The 16,827-nt window shown below is 38.7% G+C and overlaps 1 protein-coding gene across 4 annotated transcripts in view; it reads left to right on the top strand.

The window, feature by feature from the left end:
- CHCHD3 (coiled-coil-helix-coiled-coil-helix domain containing 3) overlaps positions 1-16,827 on the top strand; it is a 165,079-nt gene that overhangs the window by 122,912 nt on the left and 25,340 nt on the right. For all 4 annotated transcript variants that reach the window (XM_042792630.1, XM_042792629.1, XM_042792628.1 and 1 more), the window contains one exon: positions 12,949-13,019. In XM_042792630.1, coding sequence (XP_042648564.1) covers positions 12,949-13,019 — 71 coding nt within the window. The remainder of the gene's footprint in view (positions 1-12,948; positions 13,020-16,827) is intronic.

Raw genomic sequence — 16,827 nt, 5'->3', positions numbered from 1 at the left:
TAATTGATATAGAGGTATAATTTATCTAGCTAAACCTGTTGCTTTAAGGAATGAAGGAGAATTATAAATGATTGTGATCGGGTTTGTGGTATTTTGAAAAGAACTACTATGTGTAACTCTTCCCTCAGTTATGTATTATGTTGCTGTTATATTGGCATAATGGAAGTCTATAACAGTAGTTGCTGTGGAGAAGTTGGTTTAAATTACGGTGCCTTGTATATCCTCCTTGGTGAGATTCTGTGGCACTGATGCATTTTCTTTAAGGTAGCTTAAAGTGGAAACATCTACTCTGCATTAAATATCTGGGTTCACTCAGTGGTAAGAGATAGGTGCCACTGAAAGGTGATCAAACCAACCCATTAATTTGGTGAGGGAATGATTTGCCATCACATTGTTCTTGTGTTTTGCTGTTTGTTTTGTTTTTTGTTTTTTTGGTTTTTTTTTTTTTGATGAACTGTATTACAAGCATCTGTCTGTAGGTAGCTGAGATTAGGTGTGATGAATTCCATCTAAGAGACAAATGCCAGCACGGGTGGAGGGAGTAGAAGACCTGCTTCATAATAACAGCAGTGACCTACACGGGCAAATTTTGAATTCCCAACAGTTGTCAAGATAATGGACATGGTGTGAGGCAACTGTATGTAACACGGAGTGCGTTCTCAAGCAGCAACTAAAAACCTGTTCAGACTAATGAGGAGGAGGTGTCTGTGAAAGGCTGTGGACGTCTGGAGAAATACAAGTGTGTAGCACAAGTGAACACTTAAAATGGAAAGGCAAAATAAAGACAACAGTGGGAGAATATACATATGTAGGACAGAACGTACACTAAATACCTGTGGAATGGTTGAAAGGCGGAGTAATGGCTCTAGCTTGAAAGATGCACTGAGCACAGCGGGAGGGAGAATTGAAATGGATAGTAGGAATAAACAGAGTCTGCAAAGAACACAGCAAAAAGAAACCCAGTAAATAGTGGGAACTGTCTGTAGAGGTCACAAAACATAGTTGTAAAATATGAATGTTTTTAGAGGTCTGCATTTGAATTGTTTGGTGTAGCATGTCATCTAGCTGTAGGAATTTTGTGGCATGTTGCCTTATTACTTGAGAGCAGCCACATTTCTAACTTCTAAAGCAATGTATTTGGTGCTAATGATTACACTGTGGCATGCTGAGACACTTAATCGGTTTCTTTTTCATAGGTCCTGGATTTTTTATTTAGCAGGTTTTTCAGTGAGAAGGCCACCTGCCTTAGTTTTGGCTGCATTTCTTTCAGAAGGCTGTTTCCGAACAGAATGGGTCTGCTGGGATACACTGTTGTAAGAGCACTGAAAAATTCTCACATTAGTTTGATTTAAACATGCTTGGCTCATTTTGTTTTTTGCTTCACTAAATAGAAGCATAGTTCTCAATCTAGACTGAGTGTAAAATGTACTTTTCTTGGATTCAGGTACTTATCAGTCATCCAAACAAATACATACAATGTTTTTCACCAAGCATTTTTTTTTTTATATCCTTCGCATTCTTGTTGTGCCAGTCCTGATATTTCCTCACTGCTCATATATGATGTTCAGAGCAGCTGCAGAAAACCATCCTTGAAGTAGTTTAGTCACTTCATAATCACCAAAAACTGTTATTGATATGTAGTTTTTTACAGTTTTACTTAGCTCTTGTTGTACAGCATCACCTGTCAGTCAGATGATATTTTGCAATTGAAAGACTTTCTGCCTTAATATCTTGTAGGCGAGTTGACATGGATCATGAATTTTGCACAGTGAAAGGATGGTCCCTTCATATTGACTTCCTCTTTACTGACTTGCTGATCCTGACATCATCACAATCTTTTCACTTGACAGTGATGTAAACAGTCAGATACCAACATTTACAGTATTTGTGCTGGCAATATCCAGAAAAAGTCTGCTGGTCTGACCAAATTCAAATATCCAAGTGGTCCTGAATAATAAGCTCATCCTATTCGGATACTGCAGCTTGTAATTCCATAATACAAGGACTGTGATAATATCGATCAAATTTGTTCTTGTGTCTCAGTGTAGTGTCAGCATTTGTTGCGCTGAGACAGTTACCTGAGAAAAGTTACCACAACCTGATATCACTTCAGAAAAACAAAGACAAAACTTTTTAAAGCTGTGATAGAGAGACAGGAGCAAGCTTGTGAGATGACACTGTTGCCAGGGCTGTTGGATTGAGAGAAATGGAATATTTTAGAATTTCTTTCAAGAACTTTATTTTTGATCTCTTGAAGGTTGGCGCATAAGTGTTATTTGTGGCAGCGTTGTGCTTTTCAAAAAATGATAATCTTGCACTCATTATGCCCTTAGGCAACCAATCTCACTGAGCAGTCATAGTGGTAGATCTAATAAACAAAGCTAAACCCAGCTACTTTCCATTTATTTGAAAGAAGATATAGCTAATCTGTGATTCTTTATGTTGGGCTTCTGCCACAAGATGAATTTCACATACAGCTGCAGAGCAGATTGCACATCTACAAGCCAAAATAGATTTTTGTTCTGATATCAGATATATCACTGACTGTAAGTATAAATATTCATAGAATTATTCGGACTGGAAGGGACCTTGGGACGTCCAACCTCCTGCTCAATGCAGGATCAACACTGAGACAGATATTGTTGAGGGCTTTGTCCAGCCAGATCTTTGACGACCTCCAAGGCTGGAGATATCACAACCTCTTTGGATCCCAATCCCCCTGCTTAAATATCCTTGGAGGGAAATATTTTTTACTTATATCTATTTGGAACCTCTGTTGTTTTGATTTACAACCACTGTCTCTTGTTCTCCCGCTGCACATCAGTAAAGAGCCGGTCTCCACCTTGTTGATGAAAGGCTTTTAAAGCTGCTGTTAGGTTCCTTGGTGTTTTCCTCTCATCTGGACTAAACAAGCTGTGTTCCCTTGGCTTCTCCTTGTAGGGCATGTGCCCCCAGTTTGGTGTCACCTCCAGACTTGGTAAGTGCACACTCCATCTCCGCATCATTGATAAAGATGTTTAATAGGGATGTCTGCAGTGTAGAACCTTGAAGAACTCTACGTGTAGCTGACCTCCAAGGAGAGCCTGATGATCCAGCCAGATTTTCACCCATAACTCACGAAAGCAATTTTCTTTTATTCTTTTGACCACTTTAATGGGATATCTGTCTGCCTCTGAAAGCTGACCAAAATGAATTTGAAACAGGTGGTGTTTAAAGTGATTTTTCCCAGATCATTCCTCTGACTGCAGAGGATGAGCAACATGATCTTAAAATTATGACTGCTGTAGTCCGTGGAAGAGCTACCTTGAACTTAGCACTGTCTCTATTACAAGTTTGCAAAATCAGGCTTTGTGGGTAACCTCAGACTGTCTTCCCTCAAGTCTCTGACACCACTGAGCTTTGTAAAAGTTACTCATGCAGCAGACGAGGTGAAACTATGCATGAATGTAATAGAAGACTTAAGCTACGTTGACTTGGTGCTGCTGTAGCAAAAATACGTATTTTTTAATTAGTATATACATAATGTACAGCTGTGTACATTGAAATACAGTATTGGAGTATCCTTGTAGCCCATGGACAGCCGTTCAAGACTCGTGCTGATCCTAGTTTGCTTGTAAGCTGACATAGTTCCCTGTGGTGTGGCTTTTGCAGTGTGTAAGTGGCCTGTTGAACTGGTATTTAAAAATTAATTCCATAAAGGCAACAAACAATGGGAATTTTAAATCCTGTGTGAATGTGCTCTTCCCAGTGCTGCAGTCTGTACCAGCTGCCACGGAGAGAAGGGATTTCTCAACTTAAATTTCGTGGTCATCACCCGTGGCAGCATCAACACCCATTCCTACATGCCTCAAAGGCAGCATTTGGCAACTTGCCATGTTCATGTGCCATTTTGGGGGGGAAAGTCTGCTTTAGGACATGGAGAAATAATACCCGTATTTCTCCTTATATGGTACTTTAGGGAGAATGTAATTTATAACAGTGAAAGGGGTGAGACTGAGAAGGAAAGTTGTAAATAGGAATCATTTAGATGAGGCATCTTGTCATCAGTAGGAGACGTAAATATAGTTGTGCATTTACACGTGCATCTCTAAGAAGAACATTTGTATTAAAGACTGTACTACAATTACATGCAGATTAGATGCTTGGCTGAATAGCTGTAAGAACTTTGAATAGATTTGTCCTTTTCACAAAGGTTTTCATTTTCTTTGGCAGCTCTGAGTGTTAACAAATTAGAGATCAATGTTCTACTAGGGCAGAAAAGTGAAGCGAAGCATATCCTGGGAGAAACTTTAGAGACATTAATAGTTGCAGTTGAAGGTATTAGTTAGTGGTGCCTGAAAAACAGAATTGGAAATTCAAAGGAAAAGGTCAAAGAATATGATATTTTCCCCATTTTCTGCTGATAACTGAGTTAAGTACTTTGCCTCACTTGCACACTGAACGTATACTCTTCGACAAACACACGTCGGGAAATCAAACAAATGATGTTGGGAAGTGAATTGACTTCTCACAGAATATTTGCAGAGATACAGCATGTGTTTCTTCTTTATTTCCTTTGTTTGAGTGGGTCATACTACTGTCTCTTTCTCTGGCTTCTTCAGCACTGTTTTGGATGCATCTTTGCTTTTTTTATCCCACTATAGAAGCAGGTATGTGGTGGCATGGGTGTCCAGTGTCCTCCCTTCAGTCCCTAATAGTTCAGACATCTATCAGAGAGAGGAGAAGGCTGGTCCAGAGCCAATTTCTTCCAGAACATGAAGGAGAGATGACATTTTATAAAGGCTTGGGAGTAAAGGGCAGAGGAGATGGAATCACACTTGAATTCGAGTCAACACAGGAAAGATGTAGCTCTAGGCAAACTTCACCAAAATTGTGAAAATTGGGTTTAACCTTAACTTCGTTACCATCCAGATGTCTTCTGTAGGCTTAGTCCAGGATCCCATATGGTTACCTTAGCTTTTTTTGAATTCTGGGGCTTCTCTTTCAGTTTGTCTTCTCTCTCTCTGCCTTGCAGCTACTTTTCCCACTTCTTGCATATAAAAAGTTCTCCTTTGTTATGAAAGTATGTCCCCCGATCTGTCCATGCATCTTTAGTCTCTGACTATTTCTGAGTTGTCCTGAACATCCTTGTTACGTGGTCAGAGTCTCTCATCGAGGGATCTGAGGTTACTTTTATGCTTCAGTTTAGAATTGGAAAACTGGTTTGCTTTGGGCAGCAACCGCTCTTTTATGGAAGGATGCTCCATTTGAACAGACTTCCATAAAAGCTGAATGCCATATTATTTTCAGCCCTGTGACAGGTACAGAGAACTGTCTGATCCATCCAGTGGGTTCTGATAAAGGCAAAACAATACCAAAGGTCATCAGTCCCCTCATTCGAAGAGGAGCTCATAATAGCATGCAGAAAGTAACAAGAGTGGAAATCCTAAGCGTTGTATAGGTTCCCTGGACGTGGAGTTAGAGATCCTTTATTTCAGCTCTGGAGTTGAAATAATGCAACAGTTGGCTGAATAGTGCAGCCGGACCAAATGAGAGAAGTCGTAACTTTTATAAAAAATAACTTATCTAAAAAACAAGCAAAGGCCTTATCTGATGACATTTCAGAAGAAATTACTTCATTCATATATCATTTTAATAGCATTTGAGGTAGAATAAAGAGGCAGTATTATTTGGGAATCTGTATGACGTTATATGCTTGATTTTCCATAGCTTATTAAAATCATTTCAGAGACAAATAGAGGTTTTAAATTCAAATAAAGATGCCATAAAAATGGTCATATATTTATCAAGCTGTAATTCAATATAATTTGGAACTGGGATGTAGGTGCACTACAGTTGGTAACCTTACTCTCTTTTTGTTATTTCTCCTTCCCCAATTCCTCTTCTTGCTCACTTGTTGCTTTTAGTGTCAGCTTCACAGATCAAGCATGACTGGATGTTTTAAGGCTATTTCTTCTAACAGTTAATCTTGTCTTTTTCTTTGTAATCTACATGTCTACTTGAGAGCTTGCATAACAGTGGGGCACGATCTAGTGATCATAGACCTTTCATGGTCCCCCCTGGTACCCAAAACACCCTCCTGCATGGGTTGCCTTTGCACAAGTGCTGAAATGGGTCCCTTTGGACAGCGGTGGCTGTCCCAGACTTCTTGTCCCTACTTTGCAGCACCAGAACAGAAAGGGGACTGCGGCAGTCTTGAGGCTGGTTTAAAATCTGTGAAGAAACTTTATAGGCTTAAGACCTATTCCTTCTTTCTGACTTTGGAAGTCTTCTCTTTTAAGGCTATATAGATCTCAGGCTGCGTGTCAACAGAATGAATAAAACAAAATGCTTCTTATTATCTGCAAATGGGTTTGTAAAAGATGCCAAGATGAAATGGCCAGAAGTTCAATTAAGGGATAAAAGAAAGCTTTACTTCAGCAGAAATGGATTAAAAACAGGCAAAGAAAACTTTCCAATTTGCCATTCAGGGAACATGATAATCTTTGCCTGCCGATGCTTTGAGTCCTTCCGTGGGGGAGGATGACAAGGAAAAAGAAGTCTTTAAATTAAAAATTCTCCCCTGATTCTCAAAGGTGCCAAACAGCCCAAGCTCTTCGTTCCTTTGGTGGGTGGAGCAGGTGCTGAGCTGCTCTGAAGTCAAGCTGTGCTCATTTTTGTCTTTCACAGCACTAACTTGAAGCAAAGGCCAGATTTGTCTCTTTTGTATGGAAGTCACACATCTTTTCCTTTGTCAAATAAACTGTTAACTACATAACTATTAAATTAAATTAAAAAAAAAAAAAAAAAAAAAAAAAAACTTAAATAGGTTGCACAAATGTTACTCTCATATTGAATCTGTTCAGGGCTTTAAGAGCCAAGGGGCTTAAAAGAAAAATTTCAATGCCAGAAAGAAGTCATGGTACGTCTGCAGTAAAAACAGTTTCAGCACATTTGTAATAAAATAGTGCATATAGGTGATGTATCTTTAGTGAAATTAAATGAGGGCTCTCAAGTTATCCTGGTTCTTTTGATAACCTTTTATCAGCTTGGATGACACAAGATCTTTCAGAACTTTATCTGGCTGAAAATCTGAAGATTTTCAGCAGAGAGTAAAACATGCACTTCTGCTTTGAGGTTCCACATGCAGACAAAACAGCTGACCTTCTGAGGTTATGCAGGAATTTATTTTCTTACACAGACCTTTGAAATCAGAGCTGTCTAGCAAAATAATTCTTCTCCTATTCCTCCACAATATGTTCTTTAAGAAGCTTCTGCTTTTACTTTTGTTCAGGGAAGATTATTTTAGGGGCAAACATGATGAAAATATCTGTGGTCAGATCTCATTTTTCTCTACCTGAATTAGAGCGTTATTTATACTTGCTATGGCTCTGTGTATTTATCAGGGGAAATTGGATAGATTTAAAATTAAAATTCAAGTCCTCTTTTCTTTAGCTTCTCTTCCGCAATGCCAACCTACGCTTCTCTCTGTTCCCTTCTTTGAAGGTTGCTCTTAAAAAGGCACTTCTTCCTCAAGAACAACTAATCCCAATTTTTTTCTTTTCAAAGAAGGGTACGAAGTGAAAGGCATAGAAAATACTACTTGTCACTCGATTTGGTTGCAACTTGTGTGTTATCTTTGGGCCATAAACACCTAAGTAACTTAACATGTGGTGGTCCTATTCAGGTCAATTAAATTCAGGTCGCACATGAAATTAGTCACTTGACTAAACACTATGAGGTTATGCAGGTTTTTCAACAAAACTCTCCTGAATGCCTTACTGTCTGTATGGTACCTAACGCAACATTACAATATTTTAAAAAATGTTGAATTTTGGAACTGCATTTTAAGAATTTTCGTTAAGGAAGCTAAAATTGGGCAGAGTTTAGGTTCCGGAATCTTGACTTACTCCGGTTCAGCAGGACAATAGATATTCCTATAAAAACATCAGTTCATGCATATATTAAAACAGGGGCTTCCGTCCTCTGACTCTGATTTTGCTTATCTTACCAAAACCTTCTGCCATACAGATCCAGGTGGGTAAGTAGAGAAAAATACAGTGTTTCCTGCAGTGCATTTATCTGCTTGATGCTGCTGCCCAAGTGCTAGTGCAGCTTGAGGATTGCTCGCTCCTTGAGGAGCATCACTCTTGGATTGTCAAAATCTGTGTCAGTCAGTCCAAAGCCCAGACGGCTAGAAGAATAACCCAAGTAGGATGTATTGTGCCAGTGCCATGAGACTGAGCAGGGTAGGAGACTTAAGCTGAGGACATCAGACGCACAACCTGAAAGCAGGGAACTGGGTACAGAAAGTTGAAGAGGCGGTGAGAAGGCAGGAGTTGGTTAACGGGAGAGTCTCCTTTTTTTGGAGTTACAGGGTAGGGAATACAGTTAAGCATAGGCTGATGGAAGAATAAACTGTCTGGATTGAGGAATCTGTAAGAGAGCTTGGTCAGCAGAAGTTAATCCTACCTACTGTTTTATTAGTTCAGGTAGAACAAGACTACTGAAGATCTTAAGCCTCAAAATTTTCCAGGTGATGCAAGCTCAGTGTCATGATTTTACATCATGGCATTTCTAGCATTTGGTGGATTTCTTTTTTCTCTTCCCCCAGCTTGCTCTTCACCAATTTATTTTTTTCTCAAGTGTTCTCTGCTGAAAGAATAACCAAATGCTAAACTCATACTTGCAAGTTGGAAAATGTCAGCATAGAAGGCAGTGGGCTGCTTCAGATGACATGGACCTCTAACATGTCATTGTACCTGCTCCCATAATTTCTGGCGTTCCCCTATACAACCCTATTTACTCAGTGTGCATGGCATCCATTATTTATTTCACATCATTGAAACTTTGAAAAATTACTATTTTCTTCTAGGCCTTTCCATGTTAGCATTCTTATCATATTAAAGAAATGAAAATAAATTCCTGGTTCCTGGGGAAAGTAATTAAGACTAAAGTTCTTTATGCATGGAAAAAGCATGGTGACTAATGATCAAGTTACCTTTTGTGCTCGGTAAGAGCTAGGTAAGGCATGATGTCTTGGAATCCTTAGTTTTTTTCTGGCATGTTGTGTGTTGGAAATAGGACTCTCCCTTTTTTGGTTACGGCTGTTGAGCTCTTCAAATCTGGCACGGCTGGGTTCATCCCCGCTGTCAGTCGTGGTGCAGCTTGAGGCATAACCCTAGGACTAGATTTTAGCCATTGTATGTGCTGGGGGATGACCCAGCATCACCGTCTGCCTGTTCTGCTCTTTATCCTACACACGTGCTGTTAATACTCACCAGCGTCCTGAGCTGTTTGGTCTAGTCCAGTACATCAGTTTTTACTGTAAAGGTGGGCAGTGTTTCTTCAGTCAAGGAGATGGCAAATGAGGAGCATGCACACCAGTGGGTTAATTTCTCCCACCTTTAGCAGCTTTACAGTTAATCACCTATTTTGAGTTAGTTATTCAGGCTCCGGTTGAGTTGGCAGCAATAGAGTAATTAATATAATTCTGAATTCTCTGTGAGGCTGTGGGATCTGCTAGCCAGCAACCTCTGTGATTCTGGAGCACACCTTAGTAATCAGTTTAGACTAGATACTTGACTTTGAAGAAGCTAAGGTTTAGTCATCAAGAACTGATTTCGCTGCTTTATTTTGATATTGAAGTCAAGCAACATGCCCACATCGTGCAAGAACACCATAACAGCTACAGAAATAGCATCTTCTACATAATCTGGGATGATGATTAATTGCCATAACCCTGACACTTCTGTTCCCTCTTGGAGGTCCCTAGCGTCTTTCGGAATGAGTTTCCTGCACTTTCATGCTTCTTGTAACAAAGGAGACTGTAAAGGTCTACAGAAAACTGTCTTTTTGTTATACAGCGACAGAGAAGTCTTTAAAGAAGGGAAGATGCTGTGCAACTCTGTAAGTGAGGACTGTTTTATAATACATCTGCCCAAGGGACCTAAATCAGAGACACGGGAACTTGGTTGTAGTACTTGCTGCCATTTTAGCAGCTTATTTAGTTAAAAGAATCCTAGGTGTATACATATAGTGTCTATCCATCTGGAATATAGTAAACGTAGCTGGGCTTTGTATGTTCATGCACAGGGTGCTTGCTGCAGAATGGTAGGTGGTTTTGCATTTCTGGTCCCTTCCCTCCCTCCTCCCCACCTGTGCACACTTTGGGGAGAAAACAGCTGCATTTGGAGTATCTACTGGAACTCATGAAGATCCACAGGCCTGATCCAGAGCTGCTCTCTGATAGTTTGCCACCGCTGCTAACCTGAGAATTGGACTGTAGCTTTTTTCCTCCACTTTGAATTGAACAGCATGAACGTGCAGACTCTATATGCTACCTAAATACATGTAGGTATTTATCTGGAGACTGAGGAAATTGTGTTACCAGTGTTATGGTATAGCACCATTTTTTCCTGTATTTAGAGAAATGACCACTGCACTCTTTATCTTGAGGATTAGGGGGGACTTCTAAAATGAACTTCATCTCTGGATTATGGAGAGTATATCTCTAAAAGAGAACCTGAGAGAATTTCAAAGGAAGATCTGATCCAAGAAACACGGCACACTTTATCTAAGATGACAAATGATTTCTTGATAACTTGAGTCTACTGTAGGATTAAAACTTCTTGGCATATATAGCAGCTCAGTTGATCACTTGAATTGCAATTAAAAAGTAGAACAAGTACACTGAGAATATTGGTTTTGTGTCAGAAATGCTCCTTCATGCTTGAAAATGATAAAAAATTGCAATCGATCCTTACAACTGTTGTGTTCATCTTTATTGATCAGGCAAAAGAAAGATAAATCGCAGCCCAAATAAGATTATAGTAAATGTTAGCATCATAGGGGACTGTAGGATGATAGAGAGCTATTTGTCATCTCAAACGGTGACCTGTCCGCACTCGCACCGTAGTCAGTCTGCTGTCTGATCGCGTACCGATTGATTTCATCTCCGTCCAAGGAACCTGGGTGCGACTGTCATTGGGCAGCTGAGATTGCCAAATGCAAGGGGGTCACTGGTGTGAGGAGGATTTCATTTTCACTTTCTTACTGGCCAACGATGATTTATGAAAAAATAAATGACCCTGAGTCACATGCGTGGAAACCTTGATTCCAGTACAAATGAATTATTAGGTCTGAATCTCCGAAGCAAGAGTGCAGTAGAGCACCGTGCTCTTTGTGATCTGTGCATGACCTTTGACTGCAGTGAATGTTACACAATTCGTTATAATTTGTGGTAAAATATTAGACTGGCAAAACATTTTTACCCACGTCCAGAGTTGGTGTACTTTTTCAGTGATTTCTGTACTTTTCAAGATTATAATTCACAAGGAAGAACCTCGGAAAATGAGATCCTCAAATGGAAAGGAATAATGTTTTTTCTATTTATTTTTTTTTTTAGATAGCACTGCTTCTAGGAGTTTCCATCAAGTAGTGGGCTATCTTGCCTGCATTCCTCATAACATAATTTGGCACAGATAAATGTTGCTCAGGACATGTTTACTAACCCAATGATCAAGGAGACTATGTCATCTCTGACTTTTACAAAAGAGTGATCTCTCCAGTTGCTGGGGGTTTTCATGTTTTTTTGTTTGGTTTTTTTTTTTTTTTTTTTTTTTCCCCCAACAGTATTTCATGCATACTGCTTTTTCATACATCAGTGTCTTAAATGAATAAAACTGCTTACTTTACCCAAAATAAAAATTGGAATGACGCTTTCCATGGACTGCATTGTGCCATCCATGTATGTTAAATGTTTTAAAGATGTGAAATCAATGTTGTGTCATGAGTAACTTTAAAACCCGGTATAAATAGGTAGATTGTTAAAATAAGGATTCAAAATGTTTTTTATGTAATCATGCAGTGTGTGATTGGAAGAGTTTTGTTGCCATGATAACATGACTCCCTGGGATGCCAGATGACTCAAGAGCTGCAAAGCTACGGAAGAGTTCTTGCAAGTGCCAACAAAACCTTTATACTTCTCCGCAACCTGTTTGCCCCACCATTCAGAGAAAAATGGTTTTAGAGAACTTTTGAACTGCTTTAACTTTTCTTCATTTCTCCAACTGTGAAGCCAGGTGCCTTAGTTATTACATCTTAAGTCCAACTGTGCTAAGGCTATAAAAACCTCTTTAAAAATACCAAGTATATATTATCTAGACACGAAGCATCACAACATTATAGTGATTTGTCTGAATATCCTACATCCCACTGAGAAACTTTGCCATTTTTAAGTACAGAAAAGTTCTATTGCTTGATGATTCAATCTTGTCTTGCCTGCATTTTGGAAATTAATGATTTGGTGGAACTGAGTGAAAGGCATTCCTGGGTTTAGGGGAGAGGAAAATATGTTCTGAAGCTGCGTGATTTTAAAAATTAAAATTAGCAACTGATTGAAGCGACCTGGAAGTTTGGAATATTAAAATAACTCACTGCAAAAGGCTTTATCAAGGAAAAGAGCAAAGGAAAAAGTCAAGCCACAGTTAATTTATTGTGTAACTTTGAAGTTTGACTTGAGTATCACCAGCAAACTAGATGGGGATATGTGTGTAAGTAACACAAACGGGGACATGCAAAGAAGTAAAGATTCAGTGTTCTAATTTTTTTATTTTTTTCCTAATGGAGAAGCTTCAAAGGCTCCAACACAGCTAGTGCTAAATATGTGACTCTTACCCTATGTCTCTTTACGGTTTCCTCCCTGAGAGCCATCTATTTTGCATAACCTTCCAGAACCAAGGGGATGGATACACTTAAAAAAACCTCGACCAAACAAAATGTCTGAATCTTTGTAGAATGCTTGATTTAAGGGTTAGGTTTGGTTTTGGGTTGTTGGGGGGGGGTTGAGCAACTATAATGAATAAAATAGCCAAATTAGTATTATTATACAAGATCTTAACATACATATAAGTGATACTGTATCAAATTCGTTTGTTGTTTTTTTTTTTTTTTTTTTCAACTTTCCAGAGTGCCCAGTTCTACAAAGTTACCACGGAGCAATACCAAAAAGCTGCTGATGAAGTGTCAGCTCGGTTCAAGTAAGTTTTTTATACTGTTGTTTTCGAGCCTGGCAGCTGAATGTGTCCTTATCCACATTAAAATGCACAATAAATCCCCATCCCCCTGTCATAGATCCTATCAGTTTGTGCTGGTTATTGAATTGAGAGAATTTTTAAGAATTTGGAAGCCAGTACATAGTAACCATAAGCTGCATAGAAATTGGATGCGCAGTTACTAAGGTACTAATTAATTTATATTTGATAAGATGCATGAAATATTCTAAAAATATATTCCTTAACATTTTTTCTCTAATGGAGCACCAAAAATGTAGTTCCAGCTTTGCATTACAATAGTATTCATCCTGTGCTTGCATGATGTGAAAGGATTTAAATTAGCAACTTCACTTTGCCCTTAACAGTGAAGGTCAAATTAAATAATTTTTATTAGTCCTGAGGATGGTTAAATGAAGATATAATAATTGATGGATCAGAGTGACTCTGACCCTTAGCCTTGGACTCTTCCCTTTCTGCTGGTTCATCCATTAAGCAGGAGGTTCCATTTATCATTTTAGTAAGGATACAGAGAGAACTTTTTACTACCTTTTAGTCTCAGCAGTAACCAAGAAATGCTGTGTAAAATGAATTATTCTGTGATGATTTTTAGGTTTGTGGAAGAATTTTCTTTTGTTTTGTTTTTTTTTTGATGAGCAAGAAAAGGCCTTTTTGAGCTGCTGATAATATAAGTAAAGTTCTTAGCTGTAAGATAAAAATAATTCTATCCCTTACTAACATGAATTGTTAAATATTCTGTAGCGTGTATATAAAGTCTTTGTACTGGTCAGTGGTGCAGCATATGTTGAGGTCTGAATTCATCTGCCCCTTAAACAAGAGGGACAAAGGGACTATTGACTCAAGGTCTGGTGTGAGCATAATTTGGAGGGTTTCCCGTTACAGAAGCCTGCTATGTTCTTATTCATGTTAATTTTTTTCATCTGTGATAAGGTTCCCATCAATGGAGTATCTCTCCTTTCTCAGTTACAGTGGGGTATTTTCAGGTTTTAAAATCTAATGATTGCCTAATCTGACTTTCAGTATTCTAAAACAAACTTCTGTTGTGATATGAAGTACTGGTTGATAGCTCCAGGCGGTTATTGTGGCCAGAGGTGGGAAATGGCTTTGAGTTGGTTTTTTTCCTCGTTAATATGTAAATGATTTCCTAAGTAAATCACATGCTTTGGGGTTCCTTTTTGCACAAAAGGCGCTGGTAGACACAGCAGGGCCCAGTCCTTAGCATCAGGCAATATCTAGGAATTTTAAGAAAACCATTTTGAAGGATGCTTCAGTCTATCTGGATCAACCAAAGAGTATTTACTGAAGAGGGATTTAGAATGGGCATCAGAGATTCCTGACACTTGATGAGATCAGTCTTTGCTTAATTTTTTAGACAGTAAAGGTATAAATAGAAATCACCTATTTGACTAGTCTTTGCTTTCATGCCATTACTGAAGTTGCTGTGCTTCTTTTGCACTTCAAGCCACATTTCCTGAAAAATTATTTGGAGTTTTTTGATCAGTGGATCCAGTTTCGATCCATTGCCTTAAAAAAACAAAAGGAAAATGTTATGAAAAGAAAAAGGTATCTGAAGTATGCACACAAATTGTGGTAGATTCGATAAAGTGCATGAAATATCAGTATTACTTTAAAAGTTTTTCATATATAAAATCTTTTTAAAGGCCATACCTTTTTATTGAAAGTTTAAATTCAGCAGATGTTATTTTATCACTGCCTTTTGTATGTAACTTGGTGGATAAATTATGAATGATTTAGTGAAACCTAAAGATGATGCTCTTTTGGTGTCACCAGGCACTTCTCATGTTCAGTTCAATTGCATGTGAGGATTGAGGACAGAGTTTCAAGCAATGGTGTTTAAAGAGCTTGTTTAATTGGCTGTAAAAGAAGAATTAAATAAGGTTGAACTGCTAAATTTTGTTAATGCATAAACCAATGTGCTGCATGTCAGTGTGATTTCAGGTTCTAAGTGCAAGATTAATAGACCTAATTGTGGTATTATTATGAAACAGTCTTACTTTATTTTAAACACGTCTAGAATTAGTTACTAAGTTTTATTGAGACAACTTGCATTTCTTCAACTTTTTAAGCTACATCTCTTTCAAGAGGAAAGAGAAGTGGATAATTACTTAAATATTTCCTGGATTTTCCCTTTCCTTCCTCCATTTAGTCCCTGAAATTACATCAGCTGTGTCTTCATCAGTCTTTAGGGATAATTTTCCCCATTAAAAGGGTAAAAAGCAAATATCCCATGTAGACTTGTATCGGGGAGCTGGCAGATCTTCTGTACTTTGTCTGCAGTCCTTATTGATGCCTGCTTATTACTTTCTCCAGCACTGCCTAGATTAGACTGATATTCCAAATGTTCGTGATAAATGTTTTATCTCTGTGAGGTCCTGATTCGCATTGATCAAATTCTGAATTATCAAATAGTTCATCTCTTTAAGACACTAATTCACATTGATCAAATCCTAAATGACCAGGTTCAGTCAGTTCCTGCAGTACACAAATTACATTAAAGCAACATTACTAGAGCATGCTGCCTTTTCTAATGTAGGAGTTATGTTACCCACAGTTACATTATAACCAGAATTATTATATTATGAAGATGTCTCTGTTATAATGAGAAGTTTACACAAGAAGAAAAGAATGCGATGTTACAGGAAGAACCGGGCTCTGGGCAAAGATTTGAACTTTAACTAATCAAATTGTACATTTATATTGTGGGTTTTTTCCCTTAATTTGAAGGGCTGGTAGCGGGAAATTTGGCAGCTGCGGTTGGTGACATTTTATTCCCCCGTGGTGTCTAGAGCCAAGTAACATCTTGATTATTCATTTTGGAATAGAGTGAGCGGATAGGGCAAATTCAGCCTGAAATAAATGTTTCTACTTTATCTTCTGTGGGTTTTTGATTCCTTGTGATGGATAATAGACTTCATAGCTGTGCAGTAGTGCTTTTTCCAAAATATTTGCCATTCCTCTCTTGTTCTGCCGGTCTTTCGTAGACAACATGGAGTTGCTACTTGCTGCTGGTTTTTTGGCAAAAACATAGTCCCCAGCTGGCCAGACTGGTAGAAAATCCAGGTCCTCTTTGGGGATCAGCTGTTCATTTCTGTGACACTTGGGCAAAGCAAAACAAGGGTGAGGTGTTCCCCGATATCTCAGTGTGCCACTTCAGCATCACTTCCAAACTCCTGCGTCTGCAATGAAGGCAGATTCTGTCTGTTGTGCATAACAGTGCGGGGTTGGTATGTGATTGTATGTTGATAGACTCCTGGATGAAGTTATCCAGCTCTAACAGTTTTAATCATACAGGATTCTTTGCATTATCTGGAAGCTTGGGTGTTTATTCTGAATTGCAGATTTTGATGGCTTTCTTCCCTTACTGTGAGACTTTTGACCGTGAACCTTGCCATCGGGAGGAATGCCTCCTGGGAACTGGAGGAGCTCATCTGATTAAACACGGAAATGTTTGGGATTTGCTCAGGCTGCTTCACACAGTACAGTCTTCACATATTTCAGACGTTTTAAAAACCGTTTTCTAAACCAAATCAATACATTTCACATGATCCTCAATCATTTCCATTGCTCTGATTGCTGAAGGAAGTGAGGGCTCAGTGATACCCAGGCAACAGGCTATTACAACCTTGAAAATATGTTCAGCAGGGGGTTTGATTCAGGGTACAGTGAATGGGAATAAATGACAAAACATCAATATCATGTCTTCCTTTAATTGGGGACTTCTGTATCATGAAGCTTGGTTTATTAATGTTTACTG

Source organism: Tyto alba, unplaced genomic scaffold, assembly GCF_018691265.1.
Source record: "Tyto alba isolate M040663 unplaced genomic scaffold, T.alba_DEE_v4.0 Super-Scaffold_2, whole genome shotgun sequence".
Classification (NCBI taxonomy): Eukaryota; Metazoa; Chordata; class Aves; order Strigiformes; family Tytonidae; genus Tyto; species Tyto alba.
The sequence above is the reverse complement of the archived record's forward strand: the minus strand, read 5'-3'. Positions and strand labels throughout refer to the sequence as shown.